The 20,288-nt window shown below is 38.2% G+C and overlaps 1 protein-coding gene across 7 annotated transcripts in view; it reads right to left on the reverse strand.

Moving 5' to 3' along the window:
* Window positions 1–20,288, reverse strand: part of ikzf2 (IKAROS family zinc finger 2) — an 80,428-nt gene that overhangs the window by 41,088 nt on the left and 19,052 nt on the right. For all 7 annotated transcript variants that reach the window (XM_060929002.1, XM_060929003.1, XM_060929004.1 and 4 more), the window contains exon 3: window positions 13,215–13,319. In XM_060929002.1, coding sequence (XP_060784985.1) covers window positions 13,215–13,319 — 105 coding nt within the window. The remainder of the gene's footprint in view (window positions 1–13,214; window positions 13,320–20,288) is intronic.

A 20,288-nucleotide genomic window follows, 5' to 3' on the forward strand; every position in this document is an offset into this window, starting at 1 on the left:
GGAAAAACGTCCAGGCTCGCTGCATGAACACGTCATCCAGCTCAACCTGTTCTGTAATATCAGCTCTTTCTGTGTTAATCTCTGAGCAGGAGCGGCTTTGAGTCACCGAGTGAAAGATCAGAGGAAGACTGGATCAGTCGCTTCCCTCCTACCCATAATCCTGTTCTGCAGGATAAGGAACAAAAACCGAGCACAGACTTGCACCCTGCCTCTCTCTCTCTCTCTCTCTCTCTCTCTCTCTCTAATTACAGGGGCCAGGAGAGGTTTGGTATCCTGTCCTTCAAGCATATTGAGGCATGTCAGAAATCAAGCGCACACACACACACACACACACACACACACACACACACATTTATTAAAATCAACCAGCGTGACACTTTTGCTAAAATCCAAAATATTTCAGCAGCGCACGCCTCTCTTCCTTTAGTGTGATCAACAAGTGCTGGAGTGCCTGAATGCAGCATGCCCTTTAGCACAGCCACATGCAGTCTTCGAATTTTGCCTGCTGGCCTTTCTAGAGAAGTCTGACGATAGTGACAGTGAATGTTGTGCAACTTGTGTGCTCCTCTGCTTTCAAAGAAACGCCCAGGAACAATACAGTAGGTGCACAGCATTTCACATGCCACGACACTGCACCTTGCATCACAGGTTGTTCAGTCAACTCTTCCTCAAATTCAAAATTAAATTCCCATGTAAAAAATTCTCACAATTCTGCAAACAATCTCGCAACTCAACCCCATGTGACACACTGAAGATGTGACCCAAATCCACAATGAAACCTTTCAAACATGAAAAAAACCCATCTGTATAAAAGGTTTATTTTGTTCTTCAGGTGGGTTTTTGTGGAACAAATACACAAAATGGTCTGAAGAAGAAAGTGAGGCCGATTCGTGTCAGGTGATTAGAGAGACACGCACTAAAGGTTTGATCTGATTTGATATTTTTCACACACATCCATGACACACCATCAGCAGTGACTGAGAAGGTGAACGTGTATGAGATATTCACTCTAGCCTCTTTTTTTCCACAGAAATACATTTGTAGGAGAAATTAAACTTGTTCAATTAAAGTATAAAAATGACACAAAATGGCATTCGACTTATTTGGTATCTCTGTTTGGTTGCCACTTTTTTTTCTGTTTTATATTCAGAGGAAACAAAATATGAAGCAGCAGAGCATTACAGACTTACAAAAGAAAGAATGAGTACAGCTGCCTGTCTTTAAGTGTGTGTGTGTAATAGTTTTTGCCCAACACTGTATTTATTATATTATCGAAGAGACTTTAATGCTCCACAATAACAGTTTCAGTTAGTGTCTCATCTAATATTACCACTACATCACACAAGACAGGATAAGGCAAGGCATGATAAGATAAGACAAGACAAGACAAAACAGGATAAGCTAAGCTAAGCTAAGCTAAGCTAAGCTAAGCTAAGCTAAGATAAGATAAGATAAGATAAGATAAGATAAGATAAGGCAAGATGAGGTAAGAAAAGGCAAGATAGGCTAAAACAAGACAGGATAAGATAAGACAAGGCAGGAGAAGCCAAGGCAGGAGAAGGCAAGACAAGACGGGATAAGATAAGGCAAGAGAAGATAAGACAAGATAAGCCGAGACAGGATAAGATAAGGCAGGACAGGATAAGGCAAGACAGGAGAAGACAAGTCAGGATAAGATAAGACAAGACAGGAGAAGGCAAGACAGGATAAGACAAGGCAAGACAGGCTACAACAAGAAAAGCCGAGACAGAATAAGATAAGGCAAGAGAGAATAAGACAAGGTAAGGCAAGAGAGGATAAGAGAAGACGAGATAAGAGAAGACAAGTCAGGATAAGATAAGATAAGATAAGATAAGATAAGATAAGATAAGATAAGATAAGATAAGATAAGATAAGACAAGACAGGATAAGATAAGATAAGGCAAGGCAGAAGAAGCCAAGGCAGGAGAAGGCAAGACAAGACAGGATAAGATAAGGCAAGACAGGATAAGACAAGACAGGAGAAGGCAAGAGAGGAGAAGATAAGACAAGACAGGAGAAGGCAAGACAGGCTAAGACAAGATAAGCCAAGGCAGAATAAGATAAGGCAAGACAGAATAAGACAAGGTAAGTCAAGAAAGGATAAGACAAGACGAGATAAGATAAGACAAGTCAGGATAAGACAAGAAAGAATAAGATAAGGCAAGATAAGATAAGACAAGATAAGACAATATAATACAAGATAGGGTAAGATAAATTAAGTCAAGACAGGATAAAATAATACAAGTTAAGATAAGAGAAACTGATTACCACCTGATGTGGGATAAAAGTCTTACAGCGGGATGACAGGAAGAACAATAGTGAGGAGAAATGAAGTCAACAACAGTTTCATTGTCATAATATGATAAATATACCGATTGAAAGCAACAAACATCACACACATGTCCTAAACAAATAGGAACACAGATCCGACCTTCAGATGGGCTATTTGTTGTTGTTTTTTTTTTTTCTTCTCCCCATTGTGTTTAAACAATCATTCTCCACCACAATTAAAAGAAAATCACTCAGGAAGGTCATACGTTCATTCTGAACGCTGCGTAGAAGACCTCGGGAGTGCTCCAAGTGCCTCTAGCTTTAATGTAGATCATGACAGCCAACTTTTCTGATCTTTCTGAAATATAACAAACCCAAGCCTAAAGTACCGTATTTTCCAGACTATACGTCGCTCCGGAGTTTAAGTCGCATCAGCCAAAAAATGCATTATGAAGACGAAAAAAACATATATACGTCGCACCGGACTATAAGTCGCACTTTTTTGAAGGGTTATTCTATCCATAGAATCTGTGATTGTATCTGATAAGCGGCGCGTGGTTACTGCGCGACTGCATTGTTTATTTAATAAACGAACAGCTGAGCAGTGATAACGCGCCCTTTGCCCTGTAAGTAGCCTAGTCTGATTATTTTAAATATCTACTACTATCTTTAATACTATCACTATCGTTATTACTAATAGCCTATATTATTATTATAACTAATATTAGTAGCCTATTACTGATGCATTAATCAGTTTGTTTTTAGATTATTTTTACCGGTAGGGCTTATTATCGCCCCATGGCTCTTTCATCTGTGTTATTAAAGCTGTAGTCATCATCGAGGAGTGTCATTCTTCATTTTTGTCGAATTTTATTTCATCAAATCAGAGGTCAAGTAGGCTATAGGTATATCATCTCCAAAGACAGGTACGGTAGTAAAAACAACCGTCTAGTGGAAAAAAACAACAACAACCGCTTTTAAATCCCCTACTTAAATCCTTAAAATGAGTCATTTAACTCATGTCTTGTGTGATCTGATCTCCAATAGTGAAATAAACCGGTTGTGATGAGTACAGTCTGTTATTTTAGAAGATAAATGTAATATATAATTTAATATATAGACTAATAAAAATTAATATTTTATAATATAATATCACGACATATTACTGTCTGTAACTGTTTGTCACTAAAGCGTTTTCTAAGATCATAATGTCTGATATTATTATTATTATTATTATTATTATTATTTTACACACACAATAAGCGCATGTGCGTAAAGTTATAGTAAACCATCCCCTGCCTTTTTTTTTTGAGTCGCCGGACCCACCCACCTCCTGCGTTCTGGGACCTCCCACTTCACAAATTAAGCACTGCCTAAAATCACTACATAACTTATTTAAATAACTATAGGCCTATCATTAATAATAAAACACAGGTCAATCAAGTTTATCAAGCTGATGATTTCACTCCAAATCAGCAAATCCATTGAATTCCTCATCCTCGGTGTCGCTTCTGAACAACTCTGCCAACTCCAGCGGCAGATGAAGCGCCGTTTCCTCTTCTTCTGCGTGGCTGTCGTCAGACTCAGCATCAGCTCCAGTTATTCCGCGGTGAAAAAACAAAACAAAACATATATACGTCGCACCGGAGTATAAGCCGCATGGCCAGCCGAACCATGAAAAAAAGTGCGACTTATAGTCCGAAAAATACGGTAAATCTGATCAAATCCTATTTGATAGATATTGCTGCCAACTGTAAATAATAGATTCTTGCAATGGAATTGGGAATGACGATGTTGGTTTGAAATGTAGAAACAGAGTTCACTTGCTTACTCAGTCCCATTGGATAGAAATCTTTCCAGAAAGTTCCACACAGAAGGTGTTTGGTTCAGAAGTTGAATAAACACACAAAAGAAATGCTATGGAGCAAAGATGTTTTCAAAAAGAGGAGAAATTCAGCATTTTCAATCAAGAAAGTACTTGAAAGAGCAGTAAACAGTAATAAAGTAAATGACATATGTATTTCTCGGAGTCTCTAAAGTACATATATCTAATATATACAGGGTTAGTCAAAATTATGTTAACACTTAAATGGTAGAAACAATTTATTCACAAAACATACATCATTTGTATAAGATGATTTACAGGATGGTCTCAACCTGTTCACCATCACATTCAACACACAAAAATCAGCGAGCAACAGTACCATTTAATCTGTCACCCATGGCGTACGTCTATCTGCAGGACAAAAATAATTCATTAGTGTTAACATAATTTTGACTAACCCTGTATATATATATATATATATATATATATATATATATATATATATATATATATATATATATGAATGTTATGGTTCTTTGAGTTTTGGTTCAGACCAGTCATGAGGATGAAGACATCACCCTGACTTCGGTCCAGAGTAAACCATAAAAACAAGGCAGAGGAACATGGGTGGCTGCAGCTGGGTGAACTTGAAATGGTTGCCGGGACAACAACGTACCGAATCCTTCAGCCTCCTCATCCTCTAACGATCAAAGAGGCCAAATGGAGTGAGAGAGACAGACAGTTCGCCCACACTCTCAGCCGTCTCTGCTACACACACACACACACACACACACACACACACACACACACACACACACACACACACACACTAGCACAGAACTTTGTGTTTGAGCATGTGTGTGTTTGACTCAGGGCTTTCAAAGGAGCATGGTGTGAACTCTCCAACCTCATCTCACTCAAAATGTAAAATGTTGATGACATTTTGTCTGAAGGTCAAATCAACCTGTAATCAACCATAAATAAACTACTTCATGTAGCTATAATTATGAATGAAAATGCACTGTACTGCAGAACTCACTTTATCATGCATTCTGAGATAGATAGATAGATAGATAGATAGATAGATAGATAGATAGATAGATAGATAGATAGATATAAATCAAGAGTTTCAGTTAATGTTCACTTCAAACCTCAGAATGAGAAATTGTGATCTCAAAGTGTGACTATCTTTCACTGTGGCATGGGTGTTGGTTTGAGCCAGATGGACTGGTTTGAGTATTTCAGAAGCTGCTGATCTCCTGGGGTTTTCACACCCAACAGTCTCTATAGTTTACACAGAATGGTGCGAAAAACAAAAGACATTCAGTGAGCGAGCGACAGTTCTGTGGGTGGAAACGAAAGTCTTGTTGATAAGACAGATTAGAGGAAAATGGCCAGATTGGGTTGAGCTTTTTGCAAGGAAGGATATAGTAACTCAGATAATCACTCTTTACAACTGTGGTGAGCAGAAAAGCATATCGGCATACAACGGCAGAAGATCACACTGGGTTCCACTCCTGCAGCCAAGAACAGGGATCTTAGAATCAACAAGTTTCTATTAAAGTGGCCGGGGAGTATGTATATGTATTGTTAAAAAAATGGTAAACTTTGAGCAGTTTTAACAATGAATTAAAGCTTATAAAAGTTTTTAAAAGGTTAAATACAGGGCAGGGTAAAGGAGGTCCATTAGATCATTCTGACTTCAACGCATCAACACTGGAATGTTAATGACAGACGTCAATCACATGGAACCTTCAAAGTTCAAGGGTCAGGTTTCTGGGAAGGTTGGAGCTGAAGGACATGGAGTGATTATAAAGCACTGCCGCATTTCCTGTTTCTCCACTGAGTTCTAAAACCTTAATCAACATCCATTGTGCAGCTCAGTCATGGTCTATTCAGACAATTCTATTAGTGTGGCTCTCTCTCTCTCTCTCTCTCTCTCTCTCTCTCTATCTACCTACCTACCTACCTCTCTGTACTGTATGTATGTATCTATGTATGTGTGTGTATGTATGTATGTATCTATGTATGTGTGTATGTATGTATGTATGTATGTATCTGTCTGTCTGTCTGTCTATCTGCCAAAATCTTTACTTTTCAAACAAAACTAAATGTAATGTTATATTAATTTTCTTCATTTTGTAAACTAGTACAATTCTCATTAACTACAGAATAACAAGTCATAATTTTTATTCATTTATAGTTACATTTCATAATGTGGAATGTCCAAAACAAGTAGTTCCTGTTCTCACATCTATAAACAGTTGTTTGCTCAGCACCCTCATCTCTTATTCTCCTACATCCTACATAGTTTCTATGATAAAGAAAACAAATAGCTTGTAATGTTCCAGAGAAACTGCCATGAAAAATGAAAACTCCTCTGTCCTGAAGACTTTCTCATCCTGCCACTCGAGTCTCGTCCTATAAACGTTCAATCAATGTCTCATCCCAGAAAACTGCATTATTCCGCCGATGTGGTGCATCCACTGTACACGTCCCTGTGGATGTCATGAATACTATAGAAACTCTGTCGTGTTAACGTATCAGTGCGTTGTAACTGCACTGTTATAGAAAACCGAAACTTCATCAAGACTTTCTGAGCTACGAATTGTTGAAAGTCAAACACACTACACGTTTGTGTAGTTGCAAGAAATCCAAGAAGTTGAAGCAACTTCTCTTTGCTCAATATGAATTAGAAATTTCTCAACCCTCACTGTGCAACGACAGTTGTGTATCTGAGAACAGCTTCAACATGGGATTGTGGTCTTTGTATGTGTGTGTGTGTGTGTGTGTGTGTGTGTGTGTGTGTGTGTGTGTGTGTGTTTGATTCCTCAGATGTGACAGCTTCCTTTTTCTCTGTACACCAACTCACGATGACGAGCCCCAAAAACGGAGGGCTGGGTTCTCACACGCTCATGGTTTTGAGGAAGGCAGATGTCTGTCCCATCAGATGAACGATAGGATGTGCACTATTCTGAATTGTGTGTGTGTGTATGTGTTTGTAATATATTTAAAACTTGGTAAGATAAAGCTTCTTCCTCTGTCCATTGCACACTGATGCTCACTCAGTTCTCCTTTTTTGTTTTTCGTCTGACTTTGGCAACACGGTTGAACAGTCAGGTCCTGGAAGTAAACTTATGCATGACGGCTGTAGAATTAAACCAGCTATGATATAAAAACATGACACGCACCTTGCCCATGCTCGATAACATGCTCTTTGTTTTCAGTTCTTTTTTACAGATGGACCATTGAGGACCAATGAGAAATGAGCTAGCTAGCCATGTGAGTCAGTTAGCACAATAATGCCTCTTGGTGTAATTAAAGCTTAATTAGTAACAGATTCCTTCATAAGAGCTCTGGTGAAATTCTTGGGTCTGATTGGTAGCACCAGCTTTTTTTATGGGTTTCTATCATAATAACTCATTTGCTTGGACTTGCACAGATCACGTTTCTCACAATCAAAGCTTGATAATGACATTTAAGGAAGGAGTCTCCAGTATCAGTGCTTTGTAACTATAACTTACAGCCTTAATGTAACGACATCACCAAACGAGACTGTTAATGACGGCGTAGCTCACTCCGGCCCCATCTAGTCCAGAAGGAATGATCTAAAGTGGGCCATCTTACGCAATAAATGTTGTAAGCTACAGTGGGGCAAAAAAGTATTTAGTCAGTCACCAATTGTGCAAGTTCTCCCACTTAAAAAGATGAGAGAGGCCTGTAATTTTCATCATAGGTATACTTCAACGATGAGAGACAAAATGAGAAAAAAAAATCCAGAAAATCACATTGTCTGATTTTTAAAGAATTTATTTGCAAATTATGGTGGAAAATAAGTATTTGGTCAATAACAAAAGTTCATCTCAATACTTTGTTATATACCCTTTGTTGGCAATAACAGAGGTCAGACGTTTTCTGTAAGTCTTCACAAGGTTTTCACACACTGTTGCTGGTATTTTGGCCCATTCCTCCATGCAGATCTCCTCTAGAGCAGTGATGTTTTGGAGCTGTCGCTGGGCAACACGGACTTTCAACTCCCTCCAAAGATTTTCTATGGGGTTGAGATCTGGAGACTGGCTAGGCCACTCCAGGACCTTGAAATGCTTCTTACGAAGCCACTCCTTCATTGCCCGGGCGGAGTGTTGGGGATCATTGTCATGCTGAAAGACCCAGCCATGTTTCATCTTCAGTGCCCTTGCTGATGGAAGGAGGTTTTCACTCAAAATCTCACGATACATGGCCCCATTCATTCTTTCCTTTACACGGATCAGTCGTCCTGGTCCCTTTGCAGAAAAACAGCCCCAAAGCATGATGTTTCCACCCCCATGCTTCACAGTAGGTATGGTGTTCTTTAGATGCAACTCAGCATTCTTTCTCCTCCAAACACGACAAGTTGAGTTTTTACCAAAAAGTTACATTTTGGTTTCATCTGACCATATGACATTCTCCCAATCCTCTTCTGGATCATCCAAATGCTCTCTAGCAAACTTCAGACGGGCCTGGACATGTACTGGCTTAAGCAGGGGGACATGTCTGTCACTGCAGGATTTGAGTCCCTGGCGGCGTAGTGTGTTACTGATGGTAGCCTTTGTTACTTTGGTCCAGCTCTCTGCAGGTCATTCACTAGGTCCCCCCATGTGGTTCTGGGATTTTTGCTCACCGTTCTTGTGATCATTTTGACCCCACGGGGTGAGATCTTGCGTGGAGCCCCAGATCGAGGGACATTATCAGTGGTCTTGTATGTCTTCCATTTTCTAATAATTGTTCCCACAGTTGATTTCTTCACACCAAGCTGCTTACCTATTGCAGATTCAGTCTTCCCAGCCTGGTGCAGGTCTACAATTTTGTTTCTGGTGTCCTTTGACAGCTCTTTGGTCTTGGCCATAGTGGAGTTTGGAGTGTGACTGTTTGAGGTTGTGGACAGGTGTCTTTTATACTGATAATGAGTTCAAACAGGTGCCATTAATACAGGTAACGAGTGGAGGACAGAGGAGCCTCTTAAAGAAGAAGTTATAGGTCTGTGAGAGCAAGAAATCTTGCTTGTTTGTAGGGGACCAAATACTTATTTTACCGAGGAATTTACCAATTAATTCATTAAAAATCCTACAATGTGATTTCCTGGATTCTTTCCCCCCATTCTGTCTCTCATAGTTGAAGTGTACCTATAATGAAAATTACAGGCCTCTCTCACCTTTTTAAGTGGGAGAACTTGCACAATTGGTGGCTGACTAAATACTTTTTTGCCCCACTGTATGTACACTATATACAAGCTATATATAGATGCTATATACACCCTAGGAATACTGACCTATTTGCCAGAAAGAATCCAAAACAGTTAGGAATTGACCAAGAAGAAGCAATTTTTGTTGAACTGCTCATTAAGGCTTAATTAGTCTATAACTTCATTAATGATTGTAATTAAGCAAATCTGGGTAGAAGATCCCTGTAATGACCTGGCGACTTGTCCAGGGTGTACCCCGCCTCTCGCCCATAGTCAGCTGGGATAGGCTCCAGCTTGCCTGCGATCCTGTAGAACACGATAAGTGGCTACAGATAATGAATGGATCGATGGAAGGGTAGAAGTCCTATGCCCCCTAGGTACCCCTAACTTCATGCCAGAAAGAATCAAAATCGGTGAAGAATTGAGGGAGAAGAAACGATTTGTGTGGAAACTGCTTGTTAGGACTTAATTACTCCATATCTTCATTATTAATTACAATTATGCAAATTTGTGGAGAAGCTATACACACCCCAGGCAGATCCACCTTCCCGCCAAAAAGAACAAAAATCGGTGAAGAATTGAGAGAAAATAAACTATTTTTGTAAAATGTGGACGACGACGGATGGATGACGGACAACACATGATGGCATAAACTCATCGCCGGTCGGCCGGGTGAGATAATAAGTGTATTTACATACGGAGAGTCTGAGTGTGAACAATGATACAAAGAAGACAAAATGATTTTGAGATTTGAAGGAACATAATGGGTTTATTCTTCCATATTTAATTTCCCTCTTAAATGGCGTTCCATCCATTTCAACATAGTTTTTTCCATCCATCTCTGGGAAAGCAATTAAGTCTTGGGTATGATAAAGAGGGACTTTTGGAACTGTTCTTAGGATATACATGGTTTTGGTTATACCTGTGAAACTTGGGACCCACACTTTAACCCTTTGATGCAAAACATGGGTCAAAAGTGGCCCGGCTGAGTTTTTATCTTCTATATCTTTGCAATAAATGAATTCCATCATTCAGTATTCAAGGTATTCCTCAATTAACTTGTTTTTGATCATCATGCATCCTTATTTTATTTTTTCCTTTCTTACTTTTTGAATAAAAACCCTTTTTGTATCACTACCCTTTTAATGCACAACATGGGTCAAAAATGACCTGCATTCATTTTCCAGGTTATTTCATGTATGGCTGAGTGTTTCTATGATATACTTTTGAAATAAATTCATTTTATCATTTACTTTTCCAAATATGCAGTAAATATCTTGTTTTTGTTTAGCACAAATCATCGTTTTTATTTTCCCTTTCTTAAGTTATGAACAAGCACAGCTTTTGTAATTCTACATCAAGTTTACACACATGGGTCAGAAATGACCCGCATGCATTTACTCCAGCGTTTGGTGGGAACTGTGAATTGTGCTTGTGTCAGACATTTCACAGCTCAGCACAGCGCCCTTTGCCCATCTAATACATGTAAGTATTGTTCTAACATTACCTTAGAAAAAAATGGATTATGTTTAGGTTCCCTTGAGAGTGAGTAGATTACTTGTCAGAAAATTACAAGTAATTACTATTAGCTACCGAGCTGTCGACATATTCTACTTTAGTTAGCTAATTTTATTGTAGTTGGCTTAGCTAACTACATAGTTAATAAATAAATAACTGGCCCCATTCACTGCTAAAGTAATTACTTGAAACAAATTATTATTATAGTATTAAGACATTTAATTTTAAAGCACACTTGGATGACCCATGTGTAGTAATATAAAAAGTATTTTTGTTCATAAAGTCGGAAAGAAAAAATAAATTAATGATTTGTGGTAATTAAAAACAAGATATTTAAAGAATACTTGGAATATTCAATCATAAAATAAATTGATTTCAAAAGATAGAGCAAAGAAAAACTCGGTCAGCATGAAATAAGCTGGAAAATGAATGCGGGTCATTTTTGACCCATGTTGTGCATTAGAAGGGGTGTGCATATGTTTTGCATCAAAGGGTTAAAAAGGATGTGAACTTGTTCAGAGAACGCATGCAGAGAAAAGCTGCACGTTTTAGTGCAAATAACCATCACTTAACTGCTAGTGTCACTGATCTGCTCAGGGAATTGTGGCGGACTGATTGTCCGCGTGGGTTTCCTCCGGGTGCTCCGGTTTCCCCCACAGTCCAAAGACATGCAGGTTAGGTTAACTGGTGACTCTAAATTGAGCGTAGGTGTGAATGTGAGTGTGAATGGTTGTCTGTGTCTATGTGTCAGCCCTGTGATGACCTGGTGATTTGTCCAGGGTGTACCCCGCCTTTCACCCGTAGTCAGCTGGGATAGGCTCCAGCTTGCCTGCGACCCTGTAGAACAGGATAAAGCGGCTACAGATAATGGATGGATGGATGGATGGATGGATGGATGGATGATACAAGGCTACTAAGGATGTTTATTTTATTCTTTTTTTTTTCCCAGAGAACCATTTGACTTTGTTTTTTACTTGATGGTTTTATGTAGTAGTTTTTGTTTTATAGTTGGTGTGATGTCAAATGACTTTTACCGAATTAATAAAGATGGGGATGTAGTTTTTAGATGGACAGTACATTACCACTTTAGATCAACAACAACAACAACAACAACAACAACAACAACAACAACAACAACAAATCTACTGTACATATTAATTTGAGATTTTAGTAATGCATGGCCTGACACACGACACAAAATGATATTTTCAAATCCCCGTTACTTTCACTGTGGCATGGGTGTTGGTTTGAGCCAAATGGACTGGTTTGAGTATTTCAGAAACTGCTGATCTCCTGGGGTTTTCACACGCAACAGTCTCTAGAGTTTACATAGAATGGTGCGAACAAAAAAAAAAACAAAACATCGACTGAGCGAGCGACAGTTCTGTGGGTGGAAACAAACGCCTTGTTGATAAGAGAGGTCAAAGGAAAATGGCCAGATTGGTTTGGGGTTTTTTTTGCCAGAAAGGATATCGCAACTCATAACTCATATAATCACTCTTTACAACTGTGGTGAGCAGAAAAGCATCCCAACGTGCAACAGCAGAAGAACACATCGGGTTCCACTCCTGCAGCCAAGAACAGGAATCTTAGAATCAAGAACAAGTTCCAATTAACGTGGAACTTTATTCACCTGTTTCTTTATTTGATTGTTTTTAAACAAATACATGATTAGGAGCCTTATTTCTAGACATTCTTTTTCGATTCGTAAATCATTTTGCTCAGATCGAGCATTTATTTCTCGAAAGCAATGAAACAATGTGTTAATCATTAGGGAATATATCTGGATTTCGGTTTATCAGAAACAGTATTTGCGATATGATAATAATAATCTCACACTGTGAAATATTAGACAACTTTTCCTTAACGCAAGATATTTCCAAGTTTGGAAACTTATAAAAAGATAAACAAACAACAAAACTGATCGAAACCCTCCGCAAAATTTTCTACAAAAACACTACGACAGATTACAAGTGTAAGAAGGGAAACTGCTTTGATCCTTCCCAGTGCATGATGGGATTGACAGTTCATTTCCCTGTACTATCGACTCACTGTCTTTTGTTACCTCCTTTGAAAATGATATAAGTTCCTGATTCATTGGTTTCTGAAACTACTCATTCACGTGAGAGAGACTTCTGGAAATAAGGTTGCTGAAGAAGTGGGCGGAGCCTTATTATTCTGTACTTCAGGCCAATTAGAGCTGATGAGAAGAGCAGTGTGAGAAGTAATTAATGAAGCAACTGAGTAAAAAGGCAAGTGTGTGCGTGCTGAAAGTGTGTGTGTGTGTGTGTGTGTGTGGTGAAGTGTGTGTGTCTCTATGGAACAGTGCACAGGGAGTGTTCGTGGGTGGAGACTCACCGGCAGAAGATGTGGGACTTTGGGAATGTTGCCCGTTGTGTGTGTGGAGCGACAGGTCCACCTGCATTCTGCTGCCCTCCTTCCTGGGAGAGCACTCGCCGTTACCTTAGAGACACACACACACACACACACACACACGCACGCACACACAAAACCAACAGTTTATTATATGTAAACCTTCATTCCAAATGCACAAATATCAATGAAGACTTTTGGAGCATGTTTCATTTTTCAAATGCCGTTTTGTTGATTTTGTATAAAATTGATGTATTTGCAGCTGGAAAAAAAAAAGAAAAAAAAACACTCTACTTTTAGGTATGTCACATAAATCTATGAAAATATATATTTCACTTGACCCAGTAACACTTTACATTAATGCTCACATCACTATCATGACTTCATTATGAATTCCTGATGATTAAGTGCAGAATGAAACACTTCAGGACATGCTGTTATCGGAAATTAATCCACACCGATGTTGTGTGTCACAGACTGATATAAAAAGCAGATTATTTTCTCCAAAGTCTTTTATTCATCTTATACATCAGCACTTTGTCAATGATTACTAAATGCTGGTATACTTTTTTATCCATTTATAGTCACACTGAATGTCATGAAACAAGTCCACGTCCATTTTAGCAGCGATAAACAGGCGTTCCCGCCTCAGGCTCGCTTTCTGTCTCTCTCGAGAAGTGAATCAGAGAAAAAAATGCAGCGAAGCCAGAAATCACAATCTCCAGTGTCTCCTCTGTTGGGAAAAAAAAAAAAAATTCTTGAATGTTCAAAAAGCGCTGACACTAGATCATGCGGTGAATCTGTCATACAAAAACCTACCATATGCGAGTCGTTACTATGGAAACGGTCATGCATGAAAACGTTGCTGTGATAGAATTTATCTTGCATTAATTAATGTGCATTTAAGTGTTTTAATTTTCTTTGCTTGCATTTCCTAATTTCTACTGCATCCAGGGTATGAACTAACATTCAATTAATTATGGAACACTGCTGAACATTGGTTTCCAGGTATAAATATGGAAACCTTAATTACAAATTTGACCAATTAACCACACACACACACAAAAAAAGAAATTAGTTCACATTGCTGACTCTGGACTTGTTGCAGCTTGTTTTATTACTTGGGGTGGAAAAAAAAGACATGGTACTTGGTTAAGCTCACTGACAGTGCATTAATGCTGAAGTTCTTGCTTTGTTACATGTTTGTTAAAAGAAGTGAATTTGGGCCCGAGCACCAGAGATGCAAGGCCCTATTGTTTTCCTAAAGATTCTGATTATTTTCTTCTTCTTCTTCTTCCTCTTATTATTATTATTATTATTATTATTATTATTCAAGACTTGGCCATTTTTGAGGTGGTTCCCATGGGCGAAAACTTATGAAAGTTGGTACACACATCAGTCCTGGTCACCGCTACTCAGGGATAGAGGCTTGGCCCCAGGTGTGGCCGGGGGACTCCATAGAGCCCCATATGTCATTGAGACTTTTGCCCAGTATATAGTTTCACCTATCCATGTTAAATTTGGTAGGTGTGTGGGGAGCCCCAAGACGAACAAAATTGTAATGTACATTGTATTAGCCAAACTCAACAGGAAGCGAGTTATTTTTGGTTTTATGCATTTTGACACGTTACATTTTGACTTTCTCTTCCTAGGCACTTTGTTGGATTCATGACATATTTGGGATACATGATATCAACTTGGCTCAAACTTCACAGGTTATAGGATATTATGGTTTTGATGATATTCACATGCCCACAGTGATCCTCAGGTACAGTGCTACCATTTGGCAACAGAAAGGGTGGCTTTTTCATCAATATCTGCTGTACTGCTCCTAGACGATTAGATTCATTCCAGATTTGTATGACCACATGTGATGAGTCGCGGAACCAGAGGTGCTTGGGCCCTTCATCACCACTTGTGGCTATATTTAACTTTCTAATTAACCTGATTAAAAAATATATATACTCTAATATTACATATATGTATCTATCCCAGAGCACTGTGAAATTCTTCATTCTGATTGGTCAAGAGGAGTCGATTAATCGTCCGTAACAAATCACAGGTTTACATGAATGTGCTCGGTCTCATAGATTATCACATTTCCATTGTAACTACATACACAACCATGCAAATAAAAACTCATCATCATTAATATGGTGAAGTTTTCTGGAAAGAAATGCTTCATGAACTTTTATGGAAGGAGTCTCCAGTTTCAGCACTTTGTGCCGTACCATAAAACCAAAGTTTTCCAATATCTTCAGGACAGATGAGTTTTTACGCTTGGTTGTTTACTCAGTAACATATCAGGATATTTTTTTTCCTCTGATGAGCTTAAAAAGAGTAAAAACAGAAGCTGATGAAGGAACAAATGTTGTTTATGGCTGTTATAACACAAGTAAACCTTAAATGTAACTCTAAATGGATAAAAAGTGGCACGTCATCCTTTAATAAAAAAAAAATTGTGAAACTACTCTTGTTGTCATAAGAGGAATGAAACATTTTTGATGAGCTGTTATTCATCATCACACCACACTGTTGTTGATAATTTTCCTAAAACAGCATGCCACAGAGTGCTTTATCCCTTATTCATTTTCAACAGGCACTAATCGAGGCTATAGTGCACTAAATAGATACTATGTACCCTGTGTAGTGAGGATAGATATTTATAGCGAACAGGAAGCCTTGAGGATTCGACCGAATGTTGGAATGTACGTTATTGCGGGTAAAAGTGAAATGTTAAAAAGGAGTATTTTGAAAAACAGATGGTAGTAGTGATAGTTAATGTGATATAAAACATATAAAATGTGGATAAACAGGTTCATACATATCCTTTTTTATTTTTAAATTTCTTGCTGTACAAATATATGAAAAGATAAGGAAAATGATGAAAAGTAACTGTTTAACCCGTAGGTTCAGGACGAGTGTATTAAGCTGGGCCTGAATGCTGATTTGTGTTTGGATTGTGCCTCCTGTCAGTCATTTTAAAGATTCGATCCAAGGGGCGGAGTTTCCTGAACTGATCGAGGATATTACACAGTTGCATGAAGATATGAAGTTTATCTTCGAGTGGTGAATGTATATTTCATGAGTGAGTGAAGTGAATGAATGAAAATATTTTCAACATGACAAGATGAACTTCATATCTTCATGTAATATTCTTTATATTATATGGACATATCCCCCAAAAATGCAAGTTAATCAAAATAATTTTAATTTTGAACCAGTTTGCCATTTTGACAATGTACGTCCAGTCAGCAGGAAAACACTGGGAGTGACATCATTGGCATGAAATATCAGGAATTATTATCCATACAGGCCACGTTTTCCATGGAATAAAAACATGTATTCTATTCCCTTCAAGTGGGTTTATTGGTAGCATGCAATATTGTTATCATATTGCTTATCCTACGTGCATTATGTCACTCTCCTCAATGGAGAATGAGCATTGAATACGCTTTACGATATTGCATGTTGTCAAGACAACACAACGTCACACATTGGAGCTCATGGGAAGAGCCAGTGACAAAACTTTTCTGCTGCGCATGCGCACAATCATTTCTTTGTCAGTCAGGAAAGAGAGAAGACGAGGGTAATCCAGTGCTGATGCTAGGATTAGCTCTGCTATATTTAAGCATTGAATAAATGAACTAAAAACTGAAACCAAAGACGTGCTGAACACCCAAAAGGCTACCAAAACTTCATTATATATTCTTCATGCATATTTACAAGAGAAAAACATACCAATGGACATTGAAAAACTGGAAAAGAGACATGTCTCTTTTCCAATTTTATATATATATATATATATATATATATATATATATATATATATATATATATATATATATATATAGGCCTGCGGTAACACTACACAGGTAACTGGACTGCCACGCTAACAGCGCCGAGTTGTGGTAAGCTTGTGTTGGCCTTCGGGAACGCTAATATGAAGAGAGTGTATAATAATAATAATAATAATAATAATAATAATAATAATAATAATAAAAATAGCTGGCTTTTTTTCATGGTATAATCAGATATATTCCATTCAGCTACTCATCTTTGACTCATTCTACATCGTACTAGCTGAATGGAATATATCTGATATCCCACTCAACGCCAGCCAGTGGTCACTCAGATCCATGATATATTTCATATGAAAAATGGAAGTTTAATTTTCTTGCATGTGATTTTCTTTTTATTATATAGAAACATTCGCAAACAAAAAGTCCCCCAATTTATCAAAACAATTCATCGATTTCCTCATTAATTACATATATATATTCTATCCACATTCACTGGATATGAGCAAACACACGCTCTGATTAGCTACTCTACTACTAGGATATCAGCTCATATACGGTGAATAGAGAAAAAACAAAATAGTGGAGCATGTTGCTGAACCAACTGAGGAAGAAATAAAAACTACTCAAAAACAAAGCCCAAAAAAATACAAAATGTGGAATAAAAGTATTTGATGGTAAGAACGTATCTTTTAAAAAATATTTTTCAAGAATTATTATTACAGCATTTTTCACAAATTGCTCCTGTCATTTCACCGGTTTGTTTACATTTTAAGCAGAAATGATTTTGTCAGAAATTTGTATAAAGTTTTTATTTATCGAAATTGCAAAAATAAAAAGCAAAAATGCTCTGTTTCTCAAAATCCAGTGAATGTAGAGAGAATAAAACAGTTATTCCACTCAGTCTCGCTGCACGTCGCTTATAGGGAACTCGGTGCTACACGCCTCATCAGCTATCAGCTCATGTACAACTCGATTTCGTGGAATAATTGCTTTGTTTTATATATATATATATATATATATATATATATATATATATATATGGAAACAAGTATACAAGTGGTGTATTTCCCAGTGTATCTATATTCCCAGTATATAGATACACACACACACACACACACAAACACAAACATTTCACTTAAATGTCAAAGCCACCTACTTGTCTGTTAGTGACCTAATCTTGAAAAAGCCTTGACTAATCATACCTAATGCACCTTGAAGTAAATCTAGTGCCTACACACAAATACACACACACACGCACACACACACACGCACATAAAACAGGATTATTGTGTAGGAGGCCCTCTGACTAAACCAGTGCGTAATGTTAGATCAGGAACATTTGATCACGGAGTGTATGTGGATAAAATAAAGCGGAGGCTTTTGTTCCACTTGTCAAACAGTGCGACTGAAGCAGTGTTCCAATCCTCCGACCTCCTACTGCAGTGCGCACTCGCCATTCTTACACTCCTCTCTTATTTGCAGCTACAGTGTACACTACAGGCCTTCTCCGGTTGCCCAGGCTCGCTCGTACACTTTGTTTAATGAAGTGTGTGCCAGCGGGACGTCCTCTCCTCCTCTCTCCTCCTCTCTCCTCCTCTTTCCTCTCCTCTCGTCTCCTGCTGGGAGAGCTTGTTAACCTTTCAGCCACATGCTTGACATCTAGATTGGATTTCACCGTCTCTCTACACTCTTGAAACGGCTTTGCGCTGTGGTCTGTGTTCGCCCAGGGGGAGCGACTGTTTCCTGACTGATCTGTTTCCCTCGCGACCCCTTCAGAGACACACACCCTTCACTCACACACAAACACACACACCACACAATGCTGTCCCAGCATATATCTTCCCACACAATATGACCTCTTTTTTTTTCCCTCCTTACATTTCTTTTCTGGTATAAACGCATGAAACAAAGCTGAATTAGAAAGTAAACTTTCTCTCTTCTAGCATTTCCGAGTCCACTTACTGTTCTGTTGTATGACTGGCTGCATCATTCAACTCCACACACACACACACTCAGAATCATCCACAAGGACCCGGTGCTGTGTGGCTGAAAGCCTCGGCATTTAGCTCATGTTTGATAATGAGTGGAAAGCACCTGCGCTCTCAGTATTAAACTCTCTATTGTAATGGAGCCCTGCGTGTCTTGTCGGACCCTCCTTCAAACAGGTCGGAGTGGCTGATTCAGAATATGACAGGAAAGTGATTGCAGGAATTCTCTGCTCAAACAGTTTTCACTATCTTCTATTAAAAAAAGTCTGTCAGGGCTACAGGCGACAGAGTTATAACTGAGAAAACTATCGCAAAAGTTACAACAGAGCATAGCCAGAGTTACAACAGATCACGGGTTTGTAACAGAGTACAAGTGGAGTTATAACAGAACATAGATAAATGTTGTAAACGAACAGGATGAGCAGAGCACAGAATAACCGAGTATAGACAGTGTTATAAATGATCGTAAGCGTGTACCACAGCACAGATAGAGCTATAACAAATCATAAGCGTGTTACAGAGCAGAACAGATCACAGATTAAAAGTAGATTATAGGCTTGCAACAGAATGCAGCTAAAATTAACAAGAAAGAGTCATAAACGAGCATAGAGTTATAACAGAGCAAAGACAGAGATACAGGTATAACAGAGCAAAGACAGAGATATAACAGAGCAAATATAGAGTTATAACAGAGCAAAGACAGAGATACAGGTATAACAGAGCAAAGACAGAGATATAACAGAGCAAATATAGAGTTATAACAGAGCAAATATAGAGTTATAACAGAGCAAAGACAGTTATAACAGAGCAAATATAGAGTTATAACAGAGCAAAGACAGTTATAACAGAGCAAAGACAGTTATAACAGAGCAAATATAGAGTTATAACAGAGCAAATATAGAGTTATAACAGAGCAAAGACAGTTATAACAGGGCAAATATAGAGTTATAACAAAGCAAAGAAAGATATAACAGCAAAGACAGTTATAACAGAGCAAATATAGAGTTATAACAGAGCAAAGACAGTTATAACAGGGCAAATATAGAGTTATAACAAAGCAAAGAAAGATATAACAGCAAAGACAGTTATAACAGAGCAAATATGGAGTTATAACAGAGCAAATATAGAGTAATAACAGAGCAAAGACAGTTATAACAGCAAATATAGAGTAATAACAGAGCAAAGACAGTTATAACAGAGCAAATATAGAGTTATAACAGAGCAAATATAGAGTCATAACAGAGCAAAGACAGTTATAACAGGACAAA

Source organism: Neoarius graeffei, chromosome 9 (genome assembly GCF_027579695.1).
Source record: "Neoarius graeffei isolate fNeoGra1 chromosome 9, fNeoGra1.pri, whole genome shotgun sequence".
NCBI classification, from domain to species: Eukaryota; Metazoa; Chordata; class Actinopteri; order Siluriformes; family Ariidae; genus Neoarius; species Neoarius graeffei.